This window comes from Candoia aspera, chromosome 3, assembly GCF_035149785.1.
Source record: "Candoia aspera isolate rCanAsp1 chromosome 3, rCanAsp1.hap2, whole genome shotgun sequence".
In the NCBI taxonomy this organism is placed as follows: Eukaryota; Metazoa; Chordata; class Lepidosauria; order Squamata; family Boidae; genus Candoia; species Candoia aspera.
Window position 1 is genome coordinate 52,729,052 of NC_086155.1, and position 26,174 is coordinate 52,755,225.

The 26,174-nt window shown below is 40.3% G+C and overlaps 1 protein-coding gene across 1 annotated transcript in view; it reads right to left on the reverse strand.

The window, feature by feature from the left end:
- Positions 1-182: 182 nt before the first annotated feature.
- MICAL1 (microtubule associated monooxygenase, calponin and LIM domain containing 1) overlaps positions 183-26,174 on the reverse strand; it is a 54,240-nt gene continuing 28,248 nt past the window's right edge. Inside the window, exons 6-24 of the mRNA XM_063297685.1 lie at positions 24,743-24,898; positions 24,091-24,191; positions 22,559-22,816; positions 21,372-21,487; positions 19,475-19,601; positions 18,966-19,047; positions 17,977-18,124; positions 15,785-15,972; positions 15,010-15,119; positions 14,783-14,833; positions 12,357-12,531; positions 11,729-11,811; positions 10,092-10,707; positions 7,468-7,544; positions 5,529-5,648; positions 4,522-4,615; positions 4,276-4,375; positions 2,523-2,596; positions 183-1,547 (exon numbers count right to left, since the gene is read on the reverse strand). Of these exons, the coding sequence (XP_063153755.1) occupies positions 1,384-1,547; positions 2,523-2,596; positions 4,276-4,375; positions 4,522-4,615; positions 5,529-5,648; positions 7,468-7,544; positions 10,092-10,707; positions 11,729-11,811; positions 12,357-12,531; positions 14,783-14,833; positions 15,010-15,119; positions 15,785-15,972; positions 17,977-18,124; positions 18,966-19,047; positions 19,475-19,601; positions 21,372-21,487; positions 22,559-22,816; positions 24,091-24,191; positions 24,743-24,898 (2,840 nt within the window). The 3' untranslated portion in view covers positions 183-1,383. The remainder of the gene's footprint in view (positions 1,548-2,522; positions 2,597-4,275; positions 4,376-4,521; positions 4,616-5,528; positions 5,649-7,467; positions 7,545-10,091; positions 10,708-11,728; positions 11,812-12,356; positions 12,532-14,782; positions 14,834-15,009; positions 15,120-15,784; positions 15,973-17,976; positions 18,125-18,965; positions 19,048-19,474; positions 19,602-21,371; positions 21,488-22,558; positions 22,817-24,090; positions 24,192-24,742; positions 24,899-26,174) is intronic.

A 26,174-nucleotide genomic window follows, 5' to 3' on the forward strand; every position in this document is an offset into this window, starting at 1 on the left:
CTCCCTTTAGCCATTGCTGGTCTCCCCACTTTTGCCCAGATACTGCATATTTTGGGCATAGGTCACCCAGAACTGGATCTTGTGCACAGAACAGTCAATGACTGAAAGTTTTGCACACCCCTAGCTTGATGGGTACTGCCTCTGTTGTGAAATTAACTTGGATGGCAGAAGACAGAACAGCATTTCCTTTTCATTCCATTATGTTTATTGGAGCAAGTCTGTGAAAAACCAGTTGGTTTATACCCACCCATCCAGAAGTAGTTTTCAGACTGTAAGCTGACTTTAGTTACCTAATAATATCTGTTCTCTTGAAGCTTTTCTTCAGGAGCAGTTTATTGTGATGTACATACACATTTGTTAATTTTGCAGGAAGAGCACACATTTTCAAACCATACATGTCCAGCTTCAGGAGCTCGGACTATAGCATCTGTTACGCTTGTATGTACATGGAGAAATGTGTGAGAGGTGTACATCTCTCCTTGGATATTTATTATGACAGAAGCCCTTTGCCAATGCCATTCTTAATTTTAATTTTTGGGCATCTACCTCTTTCCCTGAAATACTCTGTTGATTCTATATATCCTTCAAGAGTTTTTAACCATTCCACCTTCTCTAGAATACAACTCTGGACAGTTTGAAGGCTTCTCTGAACTTCATGAAGGCATAATGCTCTTTTGCCTTTAGAATAGCTGAAATGTGTTTTCTCCACTTAAACAATATAGCCCCTCCTAATTTTCCAGATCTAGAATTATGACAAACATGGTCACCTGCTGCAGTAGGGTGAAGGAGATCTTTTCTGCTGGATGAGGCCCTGTATCAAAGTGGAGCATGCTAAGTATAAAAATATACAAGTATAGCTATTACATGCATAATATGTACATTTCCTCAATATTATTTTTCCTCCAAATGCTGCAAATAGACTGCTTTGAATCTTAAAACCTTCAGCAGTAATACCAGTAAACAATTAAAAACAGTTCTACATTGTTTCCTTATTATTCCTTAAAACACCCACAGTTCTGTAGAGGAAGTTGCATCAAGATCAGGCATGTTCATCTCAATCTAGGAACCACCATTAAGCATTAACCTTCAAGGGGAAACTTTCCATAAACTCCAACTTTGTGGCTTCCTCTGGTATTATTCAAAGTAAGGGACAAATGTCTGAGTATATGGACTGATATTCTTACATTCACAATAACCACTGCAACATGAGCTTCAATGTCAGTTTGAACATATTTCCACACCTATAGCAGGAAAGCTACTGCTAAACTGTCTTAGACTATAAAGCAGCAGCTAACTTCCTTTTTCAAGTGATGGTTTTTGCTAAAATGGAATGGCTTGCCAAAGATGAAGGCCACTAATTTCAGCAAATTCATCCACCAGATCTCAAATCTTCCAGAGATTTTCCATCACTGGAACATGCTCAGAAAGCTCACTGAGTCGCTTCCTCTCTTGCATCTCGATTAGAGCACTGCGCTGATTCACAACTGCAACCAGCTGGGACAGGATCATCTTCTCTGCCTCACAGTCCTCAGAGGTTTTCAAAGAATCTGTTTAAAAACAAATCACATGCTCAGAATAAGGAACCATCATAATATTCAATTACATAATAAAGGAGGAGAGGAATTGGTGGCACTGCAGATATCAGATTACAACTCCCTTCTTTGGTTATGTTGAGGCTAACAGTAATTGGGAACAGGCAACATCTGAAGAGCTACAAGTTTCCTATCCTTTATCATCAAAATGAAAAGACATCAAGTGAAAACTTGGAGTTAAGTTTCATCAGGAAAAGGCTTCCCAGAATTACACTCTTATGCCATGAATGAATGAATGAATGAAAACTTTCCTAGCACCACTAGGTTTGAAAACATTCCATGTACTCATAAGAGAGAGAAAAAATTGATGAGATGTGCCAAGTTTATTGATTCATGTTACATACTGTATACTGAAAGTGAATGAATGAATAACTATTGTTTTTGGCTGTACTTATCATCTTGCTGTATCGGTGTGACTGGGATGCTCTTCTCAACCAAACTAAGTTTTTTAATTATTTAAAAAGAAAAATTATAAGACCAGAAGGTATAAATATACTACCCTTGTTTCATTTATATTTCCTATCCTGAGAATACCAGATTACAAATGATCATAATAAATATGCTGTCAAAGACAAACTTTGACAAAACACACCCTGTCACAGAAGACAAATGTGAAACTGGTTCCTAAAGACAAAACTTTTCTTTTAACTTTTAAATTCTATTTGACACCCAACGGACATGCCCATTATTTAGAACTTTCACAACATTGGGCCTTTCAGGGCTATGTGATTTAGGACCACCAGATTCCAGACTTTTCACAATCACAGCACGGCTGCTACATTAGTAAATTTCTTGGTTACCTAAAACCATTCAAAAACAATTCTAACAGTATAAATATGACCCTGATCAAATAGCAGCTCTTTTCAGTGCAAAAAAATGATTATCGTTCATCCCATAATGAGCTTGGGGACCCATTATGTTCTCTCTTACCATCCATATTGTAGTAGTGCCGCAGCTCTTGATCCAGCTGGCACTGCTGCTCCTCTAGCTTCAACTCTTGCACACTAAGGGATAAAAAAATTGTCATAGTCATTGTCCACAATTAAGAAAAAGCGCCTGGTAACATAAGAAATTCCCTTCCCTGGAGTCCCTGCACTGATTTTCCCATTCTTACTCACTGTCTTCCATACACATACACTCTCAAAAGCTGTATATTTTAAGTCCAAATGAGGAAGAGCATGAATGGAATGCCATTCCATATAAGTTAGACATATTTGCCTTGCTAACAGAAGGTTCCTAGCAAGATTGTCAGTATTTCTAATGATGACTAGTATGTATCCAAGTTATTTTACTAACCACTGGTGATTTACCAGTAGAATATTTATTTTATATTCCCATTGCAGATCTTTCACTCTAAGGGATCCTCCGCTATAAATTGCCTGTCCACAAGGGTTCATGCTCAGAATTTTCATTTTAGTCTAAGTCACATTCTGTGATTGACTCATATTGCGATAGGCCATCATGTAGTTGTTAAATCTTGGCTTAGTATTCAGCCGCTGTCGTTTGGAAGTTATAGTTTATGATTTAGCATGATATGCAGATCTGGTCACTGTTACGTTCAACAGGCCTTTACTTAGCTGAATTCAGCCTTTGGCTTGCATGTGCTAGCCTTTGAATGCTATTATAGTGACAGCTTTTTCTTGAGTTAACAGAAAGAAGTTCCTTGCTTTCACTGAGTTAACAGAATGAAAAGCTGATGCCTATCACCTGTTATGGATTCCAATTGTCATAATTCCTGATCATAAATTATGCTGGTTTTAGTATTCATTATTTATTACATTTCTAGGCAGCCCAACTACAGAACGACTCTGATTGGCTTCACAAAGTTAGAACAAACAGCATTATAATAATATTATGGGAGCCATAGTCCAAACCATCAGGAAAGCTGTTTGGATCTAGGTAATGAGTAACTAAAATAATAAAGGATTATGAACTGCTGTCAATTAGATTTTCCTCTTTTTTGGCAGGGTGCTTTTATTCATACTCCATGTCAAACAGATTACCTTATTTGGAGTGTGAAATTACTTTTCTAGCACTTTTCTAGAACACAACTGAAGTGTTTATACTGTTCAGGTTATCTAGGAGTCATACAGATAACTTTTTAGGTAAGGCGAGAAGCTATTCCAGTCGCTTCATTTGAAGGTTAATGTTAGTGGGAGGAGAAACCACAAATGGCTTGCTCCCAATGGATTAGGGTGTCAGATTCCCTGATTAAAGGTTTCACAGAAACCCTTATCAGCACATCTCCCACTGTGTTGTTCTCACAGGTTGCTGGATGAGGAGGAGGTAGAAGGGGGTTTGCGAGGCTGGAATGTAAGATCGTTTTGGCTATAAGCACATCAAGGACGGGAGGTTGAGATACGGTAGAAATGCCATCTGGTTGGGAGGGGGAGTGACACGTTTCGTGGGAAAGGGAACTAGCTAAGGGAATGTAGTTTGAAGTAGGTTTTGGCGGGAAGTCTTTATTTGCAGCTTGCCTTCTGTACCGTTCATTACGCTTCAATAAACCAGTTCAAAGAACTCCGGTTTCTTGACTGTGCGTGTGAATGCCTGAATGAGCAGGTGCTGACATAGGGTCTCTCTTATAGTTTCTATGGCATATAAAAGAGCAGTGCTGGACCAGTTTCCCTATAGTCAAAATGAATTCCAGATCTTAACTGGCATAATTTGCAGAGTTCCTTACTCAATCATGAGGTCAGACTCTTCAGACATCAGGCTGTTCTTCTTCTGAATCAGCGTGAGCAACTGGTTCATCCACTGTTTCTTCAGTTCTGACTCTGTTCCTGGAGAATGTGATGAAGGGAGGTGTGGCAAGTTCAATCTGACATGTCAGCTTACAGAAGAACCATTGTACTACTTTGTGGCACGTGTTCTTCATATGTGGCAATCTCAAACACCATTCCTATTGAAGGAAGTTTCAGATTCTTACCTGCCTCTTCCCGCAGAGACTGTTCCACCATTATGCCCTGTTTCTCAAGCTCCCGGAAAGTCACTTCAATCTCTTCTAACCGCCTCTGGATGGCCTGCAAAAAAGTTGGTCAAAGTAAAAGTTGATCAAAGAAAAGAAAGATTTTGAAATGCAAGAAGAGGAACCTGCAACCAGATTCTGTAGCAGGAGAGGGAATTTCAGGAAAAGGCACACTTTTAAAACAGGTAAGTGAAAGGCCTATCATAACTCATATTTAAGTCTTTACTAGGATCCAGGGTAGCTCCATTGCTAAGGCATTAATGATGTCACAGAATAATTTTCCAAAATCAACACAAAAAGCATGGATGATACACAAACATCCCTATACATTTTCAATCACAGGTATAGCTCTCTGGGAATACCATATTCAGATGTTATATCTTCATTATAGGAGGAAAGAAGGTTGTACATGCCAGCCATGCCCCTTCCTCCTTCCCCACCTCCCCATGCACAACTCTAACGACATGAGAACAGAACAACCAAACAACGTTGCTGTGTCATGAGTAAGGATGGCGAGCAGGGGGCTCCCATCCAGACTGTTAAGCGCATGCGTAGCACTGAGGAATTGGGCAGCCATTCAAAGAGACACAGATCAGGACCGCCTTAACCTTTGGGGTTTATATGTCTGGGTTTTTCCCACGCTTCTTCAGTTTGTTAGGATTCCTGTTATGTACAAGCAATAAAACATTAGAGACCAGTTCCTTGTCTCAGCGTGGTTCCTGGCTGTTAGGACATGCTGTCCATAGTTAATGGGTATTATACTTGTGGGAGATGCTGCTAGAATGCAGATGTATATACCTTTGCAGTATTGTGCATAGACGCTACATGGGAAATATCTGAATATTCTTGATAGCTGCAGGAGGTGGACCTGCAGATCACATGGTGCCTGGACTTCCCCTCTAATTTTTTATATCCCATTTCCTTATTTGGATAAATTCTGCATAAATTTCTTGACCCACAAAAATCACCTGAGCTTTGCAAAACCTGTTCATTTCTGCCTCTTTGGCTCGTCGCAACAGTGTCTTCTTCCAAGTTGGATACTGAGTGTCTTCAGTCAAGCTGTGGAAATGCTGCAAACCATAACACAACTAAAATCAAGAGAAGGGCATGCAGGGGTACTTAAAAGCTACTGTCCATCTGCAGTGGTTGATTCAGGCTAGCCATCACTGCTTACATGCCTGCTAAAATCAGCTGGGTTCCCACATTTATTATTTATTTATTTATTAATCAGATTTATCACCGCCCATCTCCCAAAAGGGACTCTGGGCGGTTTACAATAAAACATAAATTAAAAAAAAAATAAAACTGTAAACATCCCAAACATAATACTCTTTACAGGCCATGCTCCTCAAAATTTCCCCCAGGGTCAAGATGTTTGGTGAACAAGCTGAGGTAGAGTTCCCAATCTCTGCAATACACCCCCCTCCTCAATGAGGAATGAATAGATGCAATGCCCATTAGTCCCACAAATAAATTAGAGCAAGAAACAAATACACTGATATGATGATGCACCTCATCATACTTCCATGATTTAAGCTTACTTTTATCAGCACTATGATGGCGTCATTTCAGTTTTTCTCTTACCCCTCTGACAAAATTTTTCCCATTTTGAAAGGCCAAAAACTTTACTAATAGTCCCAAAACTACAGATATACTACACAGCAGGCCAGAAATCACTAGCCAACAGGAGCAAGTTCTGACAATGCCACTTGCTTTCCTGCATAAGGATCAGCTTTCCAAATAAGTTGCTTGCAACCCAAATTGTGACCCATGATTTGAGACCCCTGGTCTGGATCGCTGGGCAAAAGATGAAAGGACTGTCAAAGATTCAAGAATAACCAATACAGGTCCAATATATCCATTTTTAGGAGTCTGGCTCACTATCCAGTCCTAACTTTTGAAGTACATGGAGGCATTCCCAGTTTTCACAGTGGATAGCCTGCTCACTTTGTAAGAGTCTTGTGAATCAGTATTTTAGTACACAGACATTTGCTCTTGTTCTTAGAGACCCAAGGACCAATCCTAAATTACCTGTGGCCATTTTCTAACCCTTGCTATTAGGGAAAATTAAAGATTAATGTCACCAACTAAAAGTGGGGTGTCAAAATCCTGAGTAACTGCTTCTCACACTCCTCCTATCCCCTATGGATTCAAAGAAGTGTGATGAGATCTGTGCCAGCTTGAATTTATCCATTTTCTGAGCCTTTCATTGATAGGAGTTGTTGGGCATTTCAAAGCCTTGAGAACAGTTGCAAAGAGAAGGGAGTAAAAGAACGTCAGACCACAACAAAATGGCAATCCTATGTAGGAAGATACAGGGAATAGAAACTGATGTTCTGAGAATCCTGTGGTGTAAGGAAAAAGAAAAAGGGTAGGTGATGTGTACAGAGAAAACAGCAGTGAGGTAACTGAATGATGCAGAAATTTAGCTGAAAAAGTAGTGAAAGGATGTGTGGCAGTTTTCCTCAGTTTAGGCATCCTCCAGATGCAGATGTTCCCCAGAATTCCCCAGCCAGCACTGTTGTAGTGGAGAATTCTGAAAGCTAGAGTCCACTCACCTGGAAAGTGCCCAGGTTGAGAAAGGATGTACACGATAAAGAAAAAAGAAAGTCAACCAAGAAGCTTGTAGATAGGAAAACCAGGCAAAGTAAACAGAGAAAGAAGAAACTTGAAACCCCTTGATGGCACAGAGAAAGAAGAGAGAGCATGCATAAGAGGAATTTTTTTTTTAAGAAAGAGAAAAATAACACTAGGCTAACAAAATATGAAAAATACTTTTCTGCTATTGATGTAGTGACAATGTGGTTCTCCTGGATTATTAATACGTAAAAGTAGCTCTGAGAGACATTTGAATTATGCAGTCAAACACTGTTTTGTTAGAATTCAGGTTTAGGTCTTTTGACTCGCCATGTTTGTCCCAAGATCGAAGCTCTCTGCTTCTTCATCTTCCTCCTCTTCACTGTCACTGGCAGCCTCCAGAAAATCTGCCAGAGAAAAACAGCTATTGTGAGTAAAAGTACTGTATTTACTTTGCACGTGATAGAACCACAGGGGCTCTTTAGATTAAAGAGGTAAGCTTGAACCTGTGGTGGGACCATCTTCTCTGCCTGTACTGTAAGTATTTGAAAGAAGACCGGCTTTTATAAAATTAAATGGAGAGACCAATGCTTTGGCATTTCTGTGCCATTCAAAATCAGAGCCTAATTCTGCAAAGGGGAAAACTCTTCAATACTAATGGAAAACTAGACTTTTTGGGTTGATCTTCAGTTTCAAGGGCTGAAACCCCATCAAACTTTTATCAGGTTCATTGACTGAAGCAATCGTTCCTGCTTTCTAAAGTTCCAAGCAATGCAGGAGGGGGGGTGATTTTTAGTTACAGATAAAGAGATGAAGTCCCTCTTCACCATATGCTGCATTCAATGAATCACATACAGAAATACATACATAGATGTCTGTAGTTCATCTAACAAACATCAATATGCAGTCATATACTTCATAATAAGCATAGTGTGTAGCTTGTGTTTATGAACAATTATACAAAGATTATGTGAAGTGAGATATGGATGAGGCAAGTCTAAATAATGATAGTGACAGGCAAAGAGAAATATGGCAAGAGATGAGGGAAAGCCTTTCTAGGGAAAGAGCAATTGGAAATTTAGTCCCAATCTCTCTTCCTGGTCCCACAGTCTCACCTCTAGAGCCAGGGAGCTGGATTGCTGAGTGTATCAGACTTACTGCTGCTTTGGAATGCCAGGTCTAGCCTCATTCATGACTTCATTGTGAATGAGAAGGTAGACCTAACATGTGCCAGTGAGACCCACCTGGATGAGGGGGGGAACCCCCCTTACTGAGATCCATCCAACTGGATTCATGTTTTGTGTAACTCCCCACCCCAGGGCAGAGGAGACGGTGTGATGATTGGGTGCCAGGAGCCCCTGGCCTTTGTCAGGGGCATTGTTCCATAGATGGCCAGATATGAGGCTATGTTTGAAAGGCTGGGCTGAAAAGACCAGCTGGAGGTGCTGCAATTGTACCATCCTCCCAGCTGCATGACTGCATCTCTTCCCATTTGCAGTGCTGCATGACAGCTTTATCCTGTTCATAGTGGCCATTGTGGATTCACCCAGTCTATTGGTACTGAGTGATTTTAACCTTGGAGACAGCTCAGGAGCTCATGACCACCATGAGCTTGTCTCAGGTCATTCCTGGCCTAACCCATATTGCTAGCCATATATTAGATCTGGATTTTATCTCAGAACTGATGAGAGGTCACCTAGTTCTGGACAGATCTCCTCATGATGATGAGGTTAACTACACCCATAGCCTTCACAGGGAGGAAGGGCCAATTAAAATGGCTCATTCCAGGCACCTGATGGATCTGAAAGGTTTCTAGACAGTGCTTAGGGATTTCACCACTCTGGAACTCAGACAAACCAGGCATTGGCCAGGCTTGGTCCTGAGCAGTCTCCTCCCCACCTGCTGATCCCAAGCAGCTCCTTGGTTTTCTGAGGAGCTCCAGGAAATGAAGTGGGTAAAGCAATGCCTGGAGCAATGCTGATAATAAAAAAGAAGCAAGTGTTACCAGATATGGACTTTTTGTGGCAGCTCCCCTTCTCATGGCTTTCCTGAGGCTGGTAAAACCCTGGCTGTTCTCTGGAAGGTTTTTGAGGATTGACTATGCAGCCACCGGTGTCCATATTTGCTGTATTTGTTTTGATCACTAATGTAATTGCATTATTTATTATTATTTTATATAGTATTTTCTGTAAATCACGTAGGGTCCATTAGGATGTAGGGAGGAGAGCCAGTTTGGTGTGGTGGTTAAGGCATCAGGCTAGAAACCAGGGGACCATGAGTTCTAGTCCTGCCTTAGGCACGAAGCCAGCTGGGTGACCTTATGCCAGTCACTCTCTCTCAGCCCTAGGAAGGAGGCAAGGGCAAACCACTTCTGAAAAAACCTTGACAAGAAAACTGTCAAGGAGCTAGTCCAAGCAGTCACCAGGAGTCAAAAACTGACTCGAAGACACACACACACACACACACACAGGATGTAGGGAGTGGAAAAAATGCATAACAAACAAACAAACAAACAAACAAAACAACATTATTAAAGGATTCAGAAAAGGGCCAGGCAAGCTGCTTGAACTGATATGAATAAACTGGAGACTGCCTCAAATATCACCATCTGTTGTAGCTTTTAAAACATTTAACAGAGATCCAATGTCACGGAAAAGAACTAGAGAGAACAACTTTCTGTGGCTAATGATTAGGGACCTTTTCTTTTGCAAGGAAGAATACAGAGTTCACAACCTTTCTAAATGGCAATGAAGGACAAATGTCCAATATCATGAATACCATGACAGAATTTGCACTTGCATTATGGAAAAATACCATATGAAATGGGTAAAAAGTATCTAGATCACACAGATTTGATTTTAATTCATTCTCATTTGTTGAGTTTTATCCCTTCTCTCTTTTATCATGTGTTTGGAATCTTTGAGCTAAAATAAAAAATAAGCAAGGAAAATAACCTGATTCTCTGCTCCAGCTGGATTCTTCCAGCCCTGTATTTGAAAAGTCAAATGAGGATGAAATTGGACTCAGTCTGGATAATTCAAGCTTTTCCAAAGCTGACAAGCAAATCTTTTTCTTCTGGGTGTTTTCACACTGCATTGGGTCTAGTGTGGGGTTCAAACCTCCTGCAGAAATAGGAAAAGCTAGACCAATTCCTCGCCCCTGTGAAAGGCGATTGAAAGAAGCTTCTTCTTTAGAGTGACAATCAGTCCAAATTCTTTGGTCTTGTGCCATTTTTTCAGGAGATCTGCTGCTTCCACTGACTTGCAAAGCTGAATCAGCCTTGGGAACAGAGTTACTCAGCTTCTCATCTCCCACAACAGGGGACGGTTGGTGTGGATGCTGTGAGGAGTTTATTGTGTCAGCACCTTCCTTTTCCTTGAATGGGAATAGACTGGGGCCTTCACTGACTTGTTTCTGAAGTGGTTCAGGCTGGTGTTCTGGAAGCTGATCTACAAAGGGAGACATATTCTCATCCAGGCTTTGCCAATCTGAATTTTTTCCAGTTCTATCCTCTTCAGTAGTCAAGTCTAAACTGTCTTTATCTGATGGACTGTCCAGATAGGATGAATCCTGCAGAAGCCAAACACAACGGGTTTGTAAGCAAGTGAGTTGCAGGTATATAAAAACATCTGAAGAGTCTGTCTAAATTGATACTCTGTATCAAAGTAGCCAAACAGGTTCTGGATAGAAAGCCCACAAGCAGGTCATTAATGCAACAGTATCTGCGTGCTTCCTGTAACTAAAGCAACTCTGGTGTTGGGGTTGAAATATTGGACTAGGACTGGGGAGATCCACGTTCTAGACTACCCTCAGCCATGGAAGCTCACTGGATGACTCAGGGCCGATCATTCTTCTCGGCCCAGAGTTATTGTCATGTGGAAAAATAGAAGGAGTGGGTGTTATGGACACTGCTTGGAGCTCCTGAATTAAAGGGGAGATATAGCTCAAAGAAATAATATGGAGAGGTAGAACAAAGCAGGAGCAAACAAGCAGTATCAGCATCCAACTGCTTGTCACAATAAGCTAACATTCTAACCTTACAGTGGTATTCAGACACAATCATTTCTTTTGGGTGGGGGGAAACACAATGATCAGAAGTATAGTAGATTTCTATAAAGGCATTATGACACTGGCAAATTTGCTTTTGATTTCTTTCTTGCAGAATTCTTTTTTTTTCTTTTTTTTTCAGAGTAGCCACACACCAAATCACCAGTTTAACTTTGCTACCCACACGGCCATGTAATCAGTTTCTTGGTCAGTAACTCACAGCTGAGATCCTGCTCAGAATATATGGGAAATTAGGTTTGTGTTGCCCAAGATGAAAATAACTTACACCTTCTTATATTAATCATATTTTCCATTGCATGTCTAGAGATATTCTTTTGAAGCTCTGTGCTGTTTTGTTTTGTTTTGTTTTAATCACCCCACATGCTTAAGCACTGTCAGCAATTTGGACAAATCATCGGTCATCCCTAACTCAAAACCACATAAAAGACCCTACCATTTACATCAACCCTTTCAAGATTATCTGCTTGTTCCTGCTCTGCTCTAACATTCAGTCAGATTCTGGAAAGGCAGGCAGCCTACTTACCTCATATGCTTCTTTGACAGAGGCTTTGCTGGGAGTAGTCACGTCTGATGAGACTGAGGAATGCAACATGCAGTAGAAGTTGCCTAAGAAGAAACAACCAGGTCAAGGTATATGTGACTGCAATTCATTTGGCCTAACCAGAAATGCTGCTATGAGGGTAGATTCAAGCTCCTCAGGACTAAATAAAAGGAGGATGCAATGACGGCAGACTCCGGAACAGGGGTGCATATTTTCCAGGCTGAGGGCCACAGTTGGCCTTTGAGTAGGGTAGCAAGGTCAGCACACCAAAGAACAATGTGTGGGACCAGAAAAGGACTAATTTTGATTTGATTACATTTACATATAATTCATGAAAAATTATTATTCCTTTGCAATCAATTATTTAATAATTTCCCCCACTATCAACTCTTGGAAATCTCTGGGGACCACCTCTAAGGCAGCTGGGCATAAGGCCCTGGGGCTTTTGGCTGTACACCTCTGCTCTAAAACTCTGTCTGGAGACATCAAAAACAAAACACAAAACAAGATAGCCAATCAGAGTTCAGACAATTCAAACCATTTCTTCTCTCCCTGGATGGTTGTGTCTGTCACGCTTGCCAACTGGCTCCAAACTGTTCTCTCTACTCACCATCATCTTCGTTGAAGACAAAATCTCCTAGCCACAATGTTATTTTGCAGCAGTGGCATTTGAAGCAGCCTCGATGGAAAAAGCGCCCTTCCGCACTGACCCGCTCCAGGATGTAGACATGGTCTCCACAGAAATAGCAGGCATCACTGCTCCTCACAGGGCAGACAGGCAGATTCTATCAGAAGATCAATGGTTTTCCTTAGGGCCATGCATTCTGAGCAGTCCTAAACCTCAAGCAGGCTCCCTCCTCAGACAAGGTCTCATCTGCTGATCTGTACTCCAGGTTTCATGGATCACCCAGGTCACAGAACCAACAAAGAATGAGGGTGTGGCAGTTAATGGGGTGTAAGCGATGTACAAAATGGGTAATTGCACTGGGTAGCAAAGTGAACAACTCAGGTGCTAACAGTATCAGGAATAATTGCTCTGTCTACCACCCAGAAATCCCAGTACTATGATCCAGAGAACAGATGTCATAGTACAACTGTTCTCCAGTTGCAATGTAGACACTTAGTAAAAGATGCCAGTTATGAATGGCATCTGATAGTCAGAGGTGGGCATGAGAGAGAGATCTAAAATGTAAAGAAAAATGCCCTTTGGGTTTCTTAATCTGACAGTTAAGCATGACCTTGTTCATTTTGAATGAAATAAGGCACAGTGGAATATGAAGGAAGTCCCAGCATTCACGGGAAGGGCTGAAAAAATGAGTGTCTGAAATCCTGAAGAGCTGCTACCAGTCACTATCACAATGCTAGGTTAGATGAACCCATGGTCACTTATGGTTTCTAGGTTTCTACAGACATATTTCAGACAGCTTTATATGTTAAACTCCAGTAACTTAATTCAAAATAAGGCAGCAAAATCTTTAGGGAGACAGCTCCACTAGAGAGTCATCCATCAGAAACATCCATCAAAGTAATCTTTTCCTGGGAGTGTCTGAACTTCAAGAGAAAAGTGCTGTTGAGCTTCCTGATAGGATGTAACTGTACTAGTGGAATGTAATAGCATCTTCATTCATTATCTGGTTACATCCGGCTTCTTCCTCATACACCTGGCCCAACAGCTGTTTCAGAGAGGCTTTTGCTAAACAGGGAAACAAGTGTCCTGACCTCTGGCAGAATAACAGACAGCTTGGGCAGCATCCAAACTTTTGGCAGTTGTTTTGCACAATCACACAAGCACATCTCAGGCACAAGAATTTCCCACAAGCCAGAACTGTGGTATAATAGCTTTGTAGAGGGAAATGAATTGAACAAGTCTCAACTGAGATTTGATAATGAATCTTCTTACTGTCCTTGCCAAAGTTAATTTGGAACTGAGTGGCTCAGAAGCTGGAGGGCGTAATTTGTCAAATGACATTTGAATTCCAATTTTCACAGGTGGAGCTTAACCACTGGGATTTGGATGCAGAGTTAAACATATTAATCACACAAAAGCTGCTCAAAAGTTCATAAATTATGTGTACTGGGTTTTCCATCTTTGTGTTCCAAAGCCAGAAAATGTATACCATCTATTACGATGATTTAAACAACGAAGACTCATTTTTTCCATAAATTACCTACTAGGAATACTTGTTCCATCATTGGCATATAATGGAAGTTTTTCCTTCCTTCCTTCCTTCCTTCCTTCCTTCCTTCCTTCCTTCCTTCCTTCCTTCCTTCCCATAAAGATCTATTCTGGATCTGAAATACCACACTTCTCTAAAAACCAAACATAACTAAATTCTAGCATCAAAAGGATTTTCAGGACAGAGTGTAACAAAATTTACATTTAATCATAATATCCTTGCCTATGATAACTTCTAGGGCTGACTATCAAGGGTTGTTGAAGGGTGATTTATTATTGTTGTTGTTGTAGGTTTCTTGATAATATTGACAACACAACCCCTTTCACACAGAAATAATCCCAAATAAAATAATATAAAATTAGTCCAATATGTTGGATGTCAATTCCATTATCCCAGATCATTCCAGATAGGAACACTGTGAATTGATATGGGAGGGCCACAGATTCTCCACCCGTTCTAGATGGCTGGTTTTAAGATAGAATCAGTATGGTGTAGTGGTTAAGGTACTGAACTAGGACCAGAGAAACCAAGGCTGAAGCCCAACCTCAGCCATGGAGACTCACTGGGTGACTTGGGAGAAAATAGGAGGCAGGAGCATTATGTATACCTCCTTCACTTGTAGAAAATAAACATGGGATATTAGTATTAGTATTAGTATTATTTCACAAGTTTCCTGTTGTGGGAAAAAAATATCTGTGGGAAAGAGGGACTTCTATGTACGCCCCCATGAATGGCAGGACATAAATAAATAAATAGTTTATATAGTGACACTGAATATTTGCTGTTCTACTATCCTTATCTCTTTCAAGAGGAAGGATGATATTAAAAATGAAATAAACACAATGATGGGAGAACTTACCCCAGCTACTTGCTTTAACTTCTTGGATTCTGCATCCCAGGTATTGCTCTCCTACAATCAAATGTTGCATCTTTGAAATGCCAGTAAAGAGAGAAGGTTCAGGACCCTTTACTTCCAGAACATACTTAAACCCCATGCTGCTTATCTCTGATGAGATGGCAGGAATAGAAGGAGCTGGGAATGTCTGCTCTTACAGTCTCTCAGACTCTGATGGGAAACAGACTCACCAAGTTCCGCTTGCGTGAGAGAGACAAACTCTTCTGTAGCTTGCTAAGAAAGAGGATAGCACTTTTGGTCCCACGCTCTGCAAGAGGCTTCTCTATTTTCTCCTTCCATTCTACAAGAGAGAATATGGTATTTTCTGGTACTGAATCAAGCTTGATGAATATATTTGCATTATTAAACCTAATAAAGAGGTGTGATAACTCTGAATGATAATGCCTCCATGTCTACTGCAGTGGTGACAAGAAGATGACAAGAAGATAACAGGCATAGGAACAGAGATTTAGCAAATGAACCATTGTAACTTTCCATTATCATTTTATCTGATTCTCCAGTAACACTGGTTCCTCAACTACTATGGAATTCACAATCACACAGTATGGTAATGGCCACTAACTAGGACCTAAAAAGGTGTTAGACAAATTCATGAAGGATGAGGCTACCTATGGCTACCAGTTAGGATAGCTATGTATTATTTCCAGGAACAGGATACACATTTTTCAGTAACAGCTGTTATAGTAGCACAGTGGAAAAAAACTATTACCTTCATGTCTAACATATGATTCCCCCATAAAAATCTGATTGATCATTGCAGGGGGAAAGATGCTGAATTAGACAGGCCTCTACTTTGATCTAGCTCTGTTCTTTCCCATTTAGTGCATACTGCAAGGCTTCATCTAAGAAGGGCTGGGCTGTCATTTCTCTACAAAGGTTTATCAGATTGCCCATGCTAAATATTCCCTGGCTGCACTCAGAACTGGATTCCTTGGGACATTCTACCTGGAGTGGTCCTGAAGGCATCATGAAATTGGCTCAAATAGGTGATCAAGCCAAGCTGCTCATCATCAGACACTGAAGCCATTTCAGTGCTGGAGAGGACTGGAGAAATGCCTAGCTCCTGCTCAGCCACATCTAAAGCCAGTTGGTTGTTTCCAATAGGGTCCTTTGGGTCCAATGAGTTGAAGTCCCTACAGTTGGAAGAAACAAGTTACAATGACTAATCTGTCTTAGCCCAGCTGTGAAGGATGTTTTCTCCATCAATATCCATTTCTGAAGACTCTGTTGAAGAGACAAAAAGGAAGCAGAAGCCATTATCAATTGCCTTGTATATCATAAGCCTGAGTGGAAAAACCATCTTAGAATTGCTTTGTTTTAAACAGATATGCCTTTCTGTGAACCTTTGTTTTAACACATAGGAAACTGCTATAAATAAATAAAGTCAATCACTGATCTTAACTAGAAAGTGAAAAAAACTGTAAAGGTTTCTTCAGAAGTACATCTACAGTAATTGCCAGCTGCTAACAAGTTGTGTGATGAGCTGGCTACACACCAGCAAGCAATCTTGGAAGCTGCTTTTCTTTTTCTTTCTTCTCAGAAATGTAGCATAGGTTTCAGTTGCCAAACACCAACCAGCCCTCCTTCCTGTGAGAGAATCAGACTATTACCAGATGAGAGGTTGATTGCTAAAGTCATCTGAGCACCAAATATGGTGAAACAAATCCTGTAGCCATCCTATCAAGATCTGGCAGACAGGATTGAGAAGCAACTGTTCCCTGTTTGTGAAGTCCCAGGCCCTGCAGCTACTAATCCCATCACCTCCCTGCAACAGAGAAACATTCAGAGAAGAAAACAATTTTGCAATACAAATAAATAATTGCCTACATTAAAGCTTATGTCCACATTTCATATTTAGGATCATTTCCCTTATCCTCTTTGACTTTAATAAGCAGTACATTGTGAAATAAATTATGCTCTGGGGGAAAGGCTCAGACACAGGAGCTTTTAGTTATTAAGGCAAAAGTTACCCACAGTCAAAGTTTTTCTATACATGGCCTAGTTTGTCCCTCATGTATGATAAATTTTGTTAGTTCTAAATCTCCAGCCAAAAGAAAAGCTACCCAAGGCATTTGGTTCTGTAATGTATTTTGGGAGTAGACCTATGTACAAGTAAAAACAACAAAATCTTGACTGCAATAGTAGCAATAGGGAACTGTGAGCCTGGAACTCCAATATAAAAGAAAAAGAAATAGTTGGTACCGATCTGTACTGAACTTCCCAGAACTGAGGAAAACCACCAAGTCGGCGATGGAGATCTATTAAGGCAATAGTTCAGTGGGTCATGTACGTGCCTGATTCTTTCACACACATCCATCACTTGCTGACTGCAGTATGAGTTGTATAAGTGAATAAGCTACCACAGACAAAACCCCACAAGAGATCACATTCATAACTGCACATCACCTCATACATACCTGATCTTCAATGCAACAAATAAAGAGAAATCAGTTAATGCAGGGCATATATCAATTAACTCTCTCTGGAGTGAACATAATTCAGTGAAGGAGATCTGGAGTCCTCCATATCAGCAAAGAAAGATTCTGTATATTAGTGTGTGTACAAATACACTAAAGCTGAATAGACCTGCTTAAGACATTTAAAGTATGTTTTTTATAAATGAGTTATTATTACAGAATTATTATTGGAAAAGTCTGCCACTAAATAAAGTAACGGCCAAATGCTATAAACAAATAGATGAAAGCTTGGAGAACCAAAGTTTTGGAATCATAGAATCTATGAACTGGAAGGGGCCTTATAGGTCATTAGTCCAACATCTATTCAGGAAAAAATCCCCTAAAATGTTTCTGGCAGATAATCAGAGTAACTCTGCTTGAAAACCTCCAGCAGTGGGGACTCCACCACTGTTCTATGAAGTTTGTTCCACAAATTACCAGGAAATAACTCCTTTTGTTGACAGATGGTAGCAAAAACGAACATGAGCTGAAAACTGAAGCTTATAAAGTGATCTAACCCCAACTTCTGGATTCAACTTCTAGAAGCTTCAAGCAGAAACTTTTTCCTCTCCGATATTTTTATAGACCTTTATATAGAGAACTTTATTCCAACACATCTTTAGCCTTTCCCAATATTACCAAGTATTCTTTCCCTTCAGCTTTCCCACGAGGGAAACTCACAGGAGATCTGGGCGAAAGTGATGTATGAGGGCACACAGAGCCAGTCCACTTTTCCAGGAGTGTGTAAAGTCTTCTACCTTGATGCTATGGTAACTGGCTGTGTTTGCTTGACACCAGTTAAGAAGCTCCTCATAGGCTCTGCTGGTGTCTGGAGTGGGGGTGTGGGGAGGGGGGTATTAGAGAGAGAAAAGAGAATTTATATTTACTTATAAGAGTGTCCAGTTCCCAAGATGTCTCCAGTCACAGATTTTTTTCACTCAGTCACTCATTCATTCAATTTATAAAGCAAAAGCTTCTGAGCATACCAGCGTCCTTCTTCTTTTGTCAATGGCTGTCAAATAGCAAATCACTACAATTACCAAGAGAAACCAGACAAAGTTTATGTAACTGATACCCCTTAAGCCGGTTATTGTACTACTGTATTGTTATTATAATGTATTGAACAGTGGTTCAACCAGCCAGGTGAAGACCTGTGCAACAATGTTGCCTATAGGAAAGCCAATAGAGTTATATACAAAAATTCTCTAGAATCACATGATATTCCCCTAAAGCAGCATACACCCAAAACTATTTAGTTTAGAGGCAGGTCCTAAGGAAGGAACAGCAAGCAGAATGATAAGGCAGATTAAAAAGTACTAGACGGCCAAGAGGTGGAAACTGCAAGAAAGCAAATTTCAGCAGGTCCGGGAGAAGGTATTCAATGATGAAACACATTTACTTGGAAGGTGAAGAAGTCTCCTACACAGAATGGTCTGGACAGCCATCTAGTAAATTTGTTGCAACTGCATTCTACAGTGCAGAGTCTGCACTAAGTGGAAGTGGGAAGCCTGGAGTCAATGACTCCCAAGGTCTACAGTTCTACAGTTCAATCATTCACATGTAAGAATCTGCATGGCCACAGATGCCACTGGGACAAAACAAGAAAGGAGTGAGCATGAACAATGGGATCCTTATAGCTGGAGGCTAGGAAGAAAGCTACCCAAACTTGCCTTTGCAGACTAGCTCTGGGCTGGCACTTCTTCTCTTGTTCTGCTCCATTTCAATGTCTCCCGCAATGTATAGTTTATGAACCTGAAAACAGATGCACCTATTATTTGCTATCATTGACATGACTTGGATCCTGAACAGAACCCCCAGCTAATCTCTATATTCTCCACATCCATTCAACTCCTGAAATCCCTGTCTTCCCTGTTTGGAAAATGCACCAATTATCCAACTGACCAAACTTAAATCACAGAATAGCCAGTAAGAACATCTTGCAGGGAAGAGTATTCTACAGGTCCTGCAATCATAAATAGCACCACTTTATACTTTTTTTGTTTCTTGCTGCATCCTGGGTCAGGGTGGTAAAGACTGCTGTGTTGTGTCAAGTTGCAAAGGAGAAAGCTGGGGCTTTACAGAGGAACTAATACAAAGAGAAGAATTAAAAATAATGCCAGTGATCAGGAGGACAAAGCAACTGCACTTTCTCCTCCATCTCTGCTTGTGAGCAAAGTACCTGAGAGGCCTTGATTGCCTGAAGGTTGATGTTTTGGTATCGTGTGGTGGGATCAATGCTGTATTGATTAACATTCTTGTTTGTGTTGTCAGGTGAAGTCTGTGACAGCTGCTGATATATGCTTTCTCTGGGTGGGGATTAAGCAGGAAAGATTCCATTTGAGTCCATGAATGAAGAGGCACATTATATACTTGGAAATCAGAATCAGCCTGGAGGCATCTCGGGCATAACTACATTCCCCCTTCTTTGTCTCTTTTCACAAGAGTCATTCCTAACTCATTTTTCCTCATTCTTGCAGCCATCAGGAACATCAATATGTTATCCTACATTCTGGGGAGCATTCATTTGTTTTCCTATATACTCATGTGATCCTAAGCTTCCTCCATTAACCTAGCCTGTCCTTCAGTCTATGCTCCAGGCCCCTAAGCAACACACCCATGATCTCCTTGATAGCTCTGCAAGCTTTCAAAGGGTTGTGTTTGGAGAGAGAAACAAGAAGCTACTGCTTAGCCGTTTTGTTTCCGTTCATCCATTTTTCTACTGAGAATGTTCCCTGTTTCCAACCAGCTCTTTTCCTTCACAGGTAAAAAAATAGGATTTTTTTTTCCAAACCAGGCCAAAAACAGTTCGCTGGGGATTATATCGAACAAGTAAAAGGTGAAGAGGAAGATTTTTTAAAAAGAAGAAAAACCTCCTTCCTTTCTCCCATTACACTTCTACCTGCTAAAATTCACAGCATTCAAAGCTGCTGTTTAACATACATACATACATACATACATACATACATACATACATACATACGAAAACGGTTTAGCTGTGGGTAATACAGCCGCAGAAGGCAGTTAATGCCTGTGAGGGTGTAGCTTGATACCCAACTGCATAGAGTATCTGTGGCCTCAAATGGGACTGCAAAGGACTCTACAGTTAAACATCCTTCATTTATGTATTCTAGCCCCTCACAGAGGAAGTATTTGCTACAGCATTTAAAAATCAAAGGATGTTTCTGGACCGGGCTTTTATTCTGTAATCACTTTGGCTAATTTTTTTTTTTTTTTAATGGGGAGTCTAGTGCAGAACATGTGCTGGAGCTGAAAATGGGGTGTTCAAATCCCCCTTCAACAATGCACTTATCAGATGATTTTGGACCACTCAGGCCAAATACCTCCAAGTGTGACAGTTTTGAGGATACAAGAGAATATCCAGCATGCACATATATGCCACCTTGAGCTTATGCCTCCAGAGAAAAGTCAGGATAGAAATATAATAAGAACACAATACCCCAATCAAGGAACTACCAAGGAGAAAACCACACGCCCACCAACACTGGCAGGGCAAGCTACTGTATATAAACAGGGAGCAAATCCCACACTCACTCGCACTGATGATGTTACCTAGTTGGGTAATGAAACATCTGCAAGCAAACAGCCAAGCCCAGGGAGCACCAAAGACTCCACAGTTCAACTCTGAGCTACATACATTCTCTTCTATTAAAAATATAATAATAAAGTAAATTAAACACCATCTTCTCTTGGTAGCTTATCTTTGTTTTTCTTAAATGATTCTTCCATCATTTCTATTACCAAATAAGGTCCAGTAGAAAGGGAAAGGCCCAACAGTTGCATGCCATTTTTGATTGACCCAGGCAAGTGTGGGTCTAAAATAGATAACTGGACCATGTGTCAAATGGAAAAGAAATATTTTGAGCAAGAAACAAAACACTTCCACCTGGAATATTCTGAGAAATTTTAGAGCACTCCATTTTTTAACAGAACAGAAGATGAAATATGGTGCATGCTCCAGCTTTCAACAGAATAAAAAGGTAAAGATTTACTAAAACCACATACACTCTCTCTTGTGCATCCTAACTCTGGAAATACATACTTCTCAATATGCTCACCTCTCAGCCAGCACATCCAGTGGGGATACTCCTGAGGCCCACCTTTTTACCATCCAAGCAGCATCAAAAGCTGCCAAGAAACCTCTGCCCACACCAGTGCCCAAGGGCCAGAATGGCTGGAGAACAAAACAAACAAACAAAAAGGAGTTCAAGAATTCTGGCTGCTCAGCACCATGGTCTGCAGGATACCCCGCAATGACTCAAAGTTCCAAGGTCATTGAAACCGGACAAATGCAACAGGAATCAGATCTGGATGTGAATCTTGATGCTGCCATTAGCTTACAACTGTCTCACTGTGGAGTGCATGAGTTGGGGAGACACTTGCTTTCCATGGGACCCCTTCCCATTTAATGTTAGCTGGCAAGCTGAGTTCTGGGGGTTAAAGCTACATGGTAAAGACAAACAAGCCAATATGCAAAACTAAAAACCATGCATATTCTATCCAGCAAAAGGAGACACTTCGGCCTCATGAAATCTGAAAGCAAAACTGTATTCATATACTAATCACCAAATGATATGCCTCTTGTCAAGCACTAGTGAAGAAATGTCTGAGAAAAATGCACAGTGGGGGAAAAAAACTGCATTCTGCTTGGGTCTGGGTTTTCATAATCCTTTCAAAAACAACCATTCTGCTTGCTATAAGGTTTCTATAATAGTTCCCATTGTAACACAGCTGACACTCGGCAGATTTTTCCAAGCAGCTTAGTTTTATTTACACATTTCCATAACTTTTGAGTAACTTTCAGAAATAATGGAAATGGGAGAACAACTGTTGATAAAAAGTAAAAAGATGCAGCCTTCCTGGGATATCTCTGCATTAAAAAGCATACAAAATCTCCCCTACATAAAACAATGGGGACAGCAAACTTGTAAAGGAAGATTGGCTATAGCCAAGGATTCTCAATTAGCCTAGAAAATTTTTAGCAGATGAGCGTTCAGTAATACAAGCTTCCTCTGCCTATATATTCTGAAGTAGCACAGCTCAGTTGTCCCTAACCAGCTGCTTTCCAGATGTGTTGGATTTCAGCTCCCAAACTAGGGCTAGAGTTGTAAACTAATACCAGGTTGGGAAATGCTGTCTCTAACTGAATGGGAATTCCAATCAAATAGGTTGGAAATACATTTTCTCCCACTGTGAAAAGGCCCTGTCCAGATGTTAGTTCTAGTCATATTAAGGCAGCACTTACCTCTACCAGACAGTCCCCCACCAGCCCGATGAGTAGCTTAGTGCCATTACAGTCACGCACCAGAGCTGCATTGTCTGCACGGCTCATGCAGGTGAAGTCAAACATGTCAACGTCAGGACGGTGGTGATGGTTCAGTGCAAACTGCAAATTGGGCAGCTGGTAGTTGGTGGAGAAGTTGGCAGCCTCTTTGGCATAAGCGAGAAGGGCTTCCTGGTTCACATTTTCTGGAGAGAGTAAGCTCTCTATGTCCAGCTTGTCCTAGAAATATATAGATTAAAAAACTATTCTATAACAATAATATTTTAATTAAAGAGCGATGAGTTGTATTTCCTGAAGTCATAAAGCAGTCATAAGGCAATAGGTCTAATGTGTGTGTAGCCTGCTTGCCAGACAGATGCACAATCTACATTCCCTCAAGTAATGAAGCATCATTACTTTTCCCCATAGCTATTGGTGAGGGTGACACACTGTTGTACCTCCAGTTCTTTTTCCTTGCATGCCATTTCCATTTCTATGCATTGTCTACTTTTTGATTTTATCTGGTATCCAAGTTTCAGCATGAAATCAATACAAATAAGAGTGTACATTAAATACATTCTAAATTTGTGCCCCATCAAAATTTAGGAATTTTAGCTGTGATAAATAACAATTGATCATTGAATGCATTTATTAGAGGTAATTTAAGGAACCAACTTATGCAAACAGTAAAGTTTTAATTGCATTGCACTGTGAGTATGCGTATTCCTGCACACAGCTAAACGCTCACTGAATATTCCATCTGCAAACTGAGAACTAGCACGGAGAATCCTTCGTTATTACATGCCACTTTTGTGTTTGAAGGACTGTGATCTTTCCCCTCATGGAAAATTCAAAATACACCCCCAGTTTCAAAGGTTATAGTTCAGCAATTAATTTAAACCTTAATTATGTTGACTTGTATTTCATCTCTTATTCAGGGATAATGCACATAAAACCCTTGTTTAGATTTCAAATTTATGAAGACATTTTTCTGCTGCATTAAGTGAAACATACATTACATACCACTTAGCTACAAGCTCAGTTCACTTGTGTGTTTTCAATAAACTGACAGTTCTCCACAAACTACTAAGGCCAAATCAAACCTTAATTCCCCCTTCCCCAAACAAGTTGCCTAAATCATCTTTAAGCCCAATAGATCAAAAATATATTAATTAAAAAGGTAATTGGAGATCTTCAATTTCTTCACTTTCAATTTGCTGGATGTGAATATTCCATCCCTCACATAGGGGTCAGCAACATAGAATCACACTATAGAGTTAGAAAGGATACTAAGTCATCTTGTTCAACTTAAGACAAGATTTATCGTTGGGTCTACCCCTCCCCATAAATAAAAATAAACAAGTTTCAAAATGGCAAAGATCCTGTGAGACTGTGGCAATTTTAAAATGATCACTTATTAAAGTATTGATTCATTCATGGCACCTGCACCATTACTCAAAATGTTGTGATGGACCCCGGTACCTGAAAAGGTTTTCAAGGCCTGTCATACATACATTTAAGATTACTCCTTTCTTTAGCAAACTGTGCTTCTTGGCTGTCATGACGAAGTAGTGTGTGTCATCTTTATAGTAGACAATGTTTTCCAAATCAATACCTAATATTGTTCAACCACAAGGAGAAAGTTATAGATAGACAGCTTTAAGGGAAGACAATCACATTCATAAAAAGAAGGCTGCCGATGGGTAACTGCCACAAAGGCTATGAACTACTTGTGGGATCAGTTGTCTACAGATTAATATAGTTGCAGGCAAACTTATAGACTTCTGGCTATCTATTGCAGGAAACAAGATGCTTAAATAGATAAGAACATCCCTTGGGATCATATGTATTTATGTTTTTCTGTAACTGGCATTAAAAATAATCAGAAGTAACAGAGCAATATAAATTATAGGACAAGAAAACCCAACCTGGCTTATTCCCCCAAACAATCACATTTATATATTGTTGCATATTTTATTCTACTTCATCTGAAATTCAAAGAAAAATGGAAGGATCCTAATGACTGTTCCAAAAGATAAAAGAAACAGTTTGATCTATTTGTTGACTCACCTTCTCTGTTTCTGCTCATTACAAACCATGAAATTTCACAGTTTTCAAGGCATGATGAAAAACCATGGGGGCTAAAAGCTAAGTGTAAACTCTCACCTGTTTTGTTATAGAGATTTTGGAAGAATTTCTGGTTGTAGATGCGAGCCACGCCACTTATCTCAGCCACCTCCACCTCAGTTCTGCTATGGTTATTTACGAAATTGGTGGTGATGCCAATGGCCAATTTCCCACGTGTCTCCTTCCTCTTAAAGCCTATGAGAAAACATACAAGAGAACCTTGCATCAACCCTGAAAAAAAAGAGGAGGAATTCAGGAAATGGTCAGGGTAAGAATGGAAAAGAGCGTCGTGAAACATATAGAGCAGTGTTTCTCAACCTTGGCAACTTGAAGATGTGTGGACTGGCTGGCGAATTCTGGGAGTTGAAGTCCACACATCTTCAAGTTGCCAAGGTTGAGAAACACTAATATAGAGCAAATCATGCTCAGAAGGTAATCAGATTCTACCAACTCCAATATGATAAATCCAGGCTTCTTTGTTACTGCATTTTCTGTAGTGAAGGTACACAAGGTGGACAGTGCCATTTTTTGGTGGCCCTGCACCTCCAGAATATTAACTCAATTGCTTTTGGTTTTAAGACAGTCCCTAAAAATATTCTTCTGGTCAGCATTTAAATAATTTAATGTAGCTCCGCTTTAGCAAATATTTATCTATTACAACTTTATTTTTATCCATTCAATCGTGTCTGATTCTTGGAGACTATCTGCACAAGTCTCTGCAATTTTCTTGGCAAGATTTTCAGAAGTGGTTTGCCATTGCCTCCTTCCTAGGGCTGAGAGAGAGTGACTGGCCCATGGTCACCCAGATGGCTTTGTGCCTAAGGTGGGACTAGAACTCATGGTCTCCCAGTCTCTAGCCCGGTGCCTTAACCACTATACCACACTGGCTCTCCTACAACTATTAGTACTAATGCAAATATTTTGTGCAATGCTAGTAACTGAGATTTTTGTTTAGGATTAGCAGATCTGGGCTGCAAAAATCTCAGTGATCAAGAGTTAGAGTTTTTCTGCCTCTTTGCTGAGAAGAGCTAGTGGTTTTTCATATTTTTGCACCCCCAATCTATAAGCACTAATGTTATTGCTCCATGTTCTTACTGTATGCAATAACTGCCTTAATGCCCCAAAAAGTGGAGTAAAAGTTATCTAAAATACAGTAAAATGCATTGATGTCAGTTACCAGTTTAAAAACTGAACACAGCGTAGGAGAATTATATAATTATGAGGAAGCCTTTGGAGAAGATGCAGCACCCTGGTATGGAGGGTGTCATTTTTGCTTCTTATGACTGGCATGCAAGAAAATGAGTCTGGATGTAGGGAAGACCTGAAAAAAACAATTTACTATTGAATCAGATAGTGGGAAATGAACAATTCCAGACAGGGAATGACTACAAACTCAGGCCATTACTGGAAATGCTCAACATACGCTAGTAAAGGATGTAAGCAGAACTAGTCTATAGGTGCTGAAGCATCT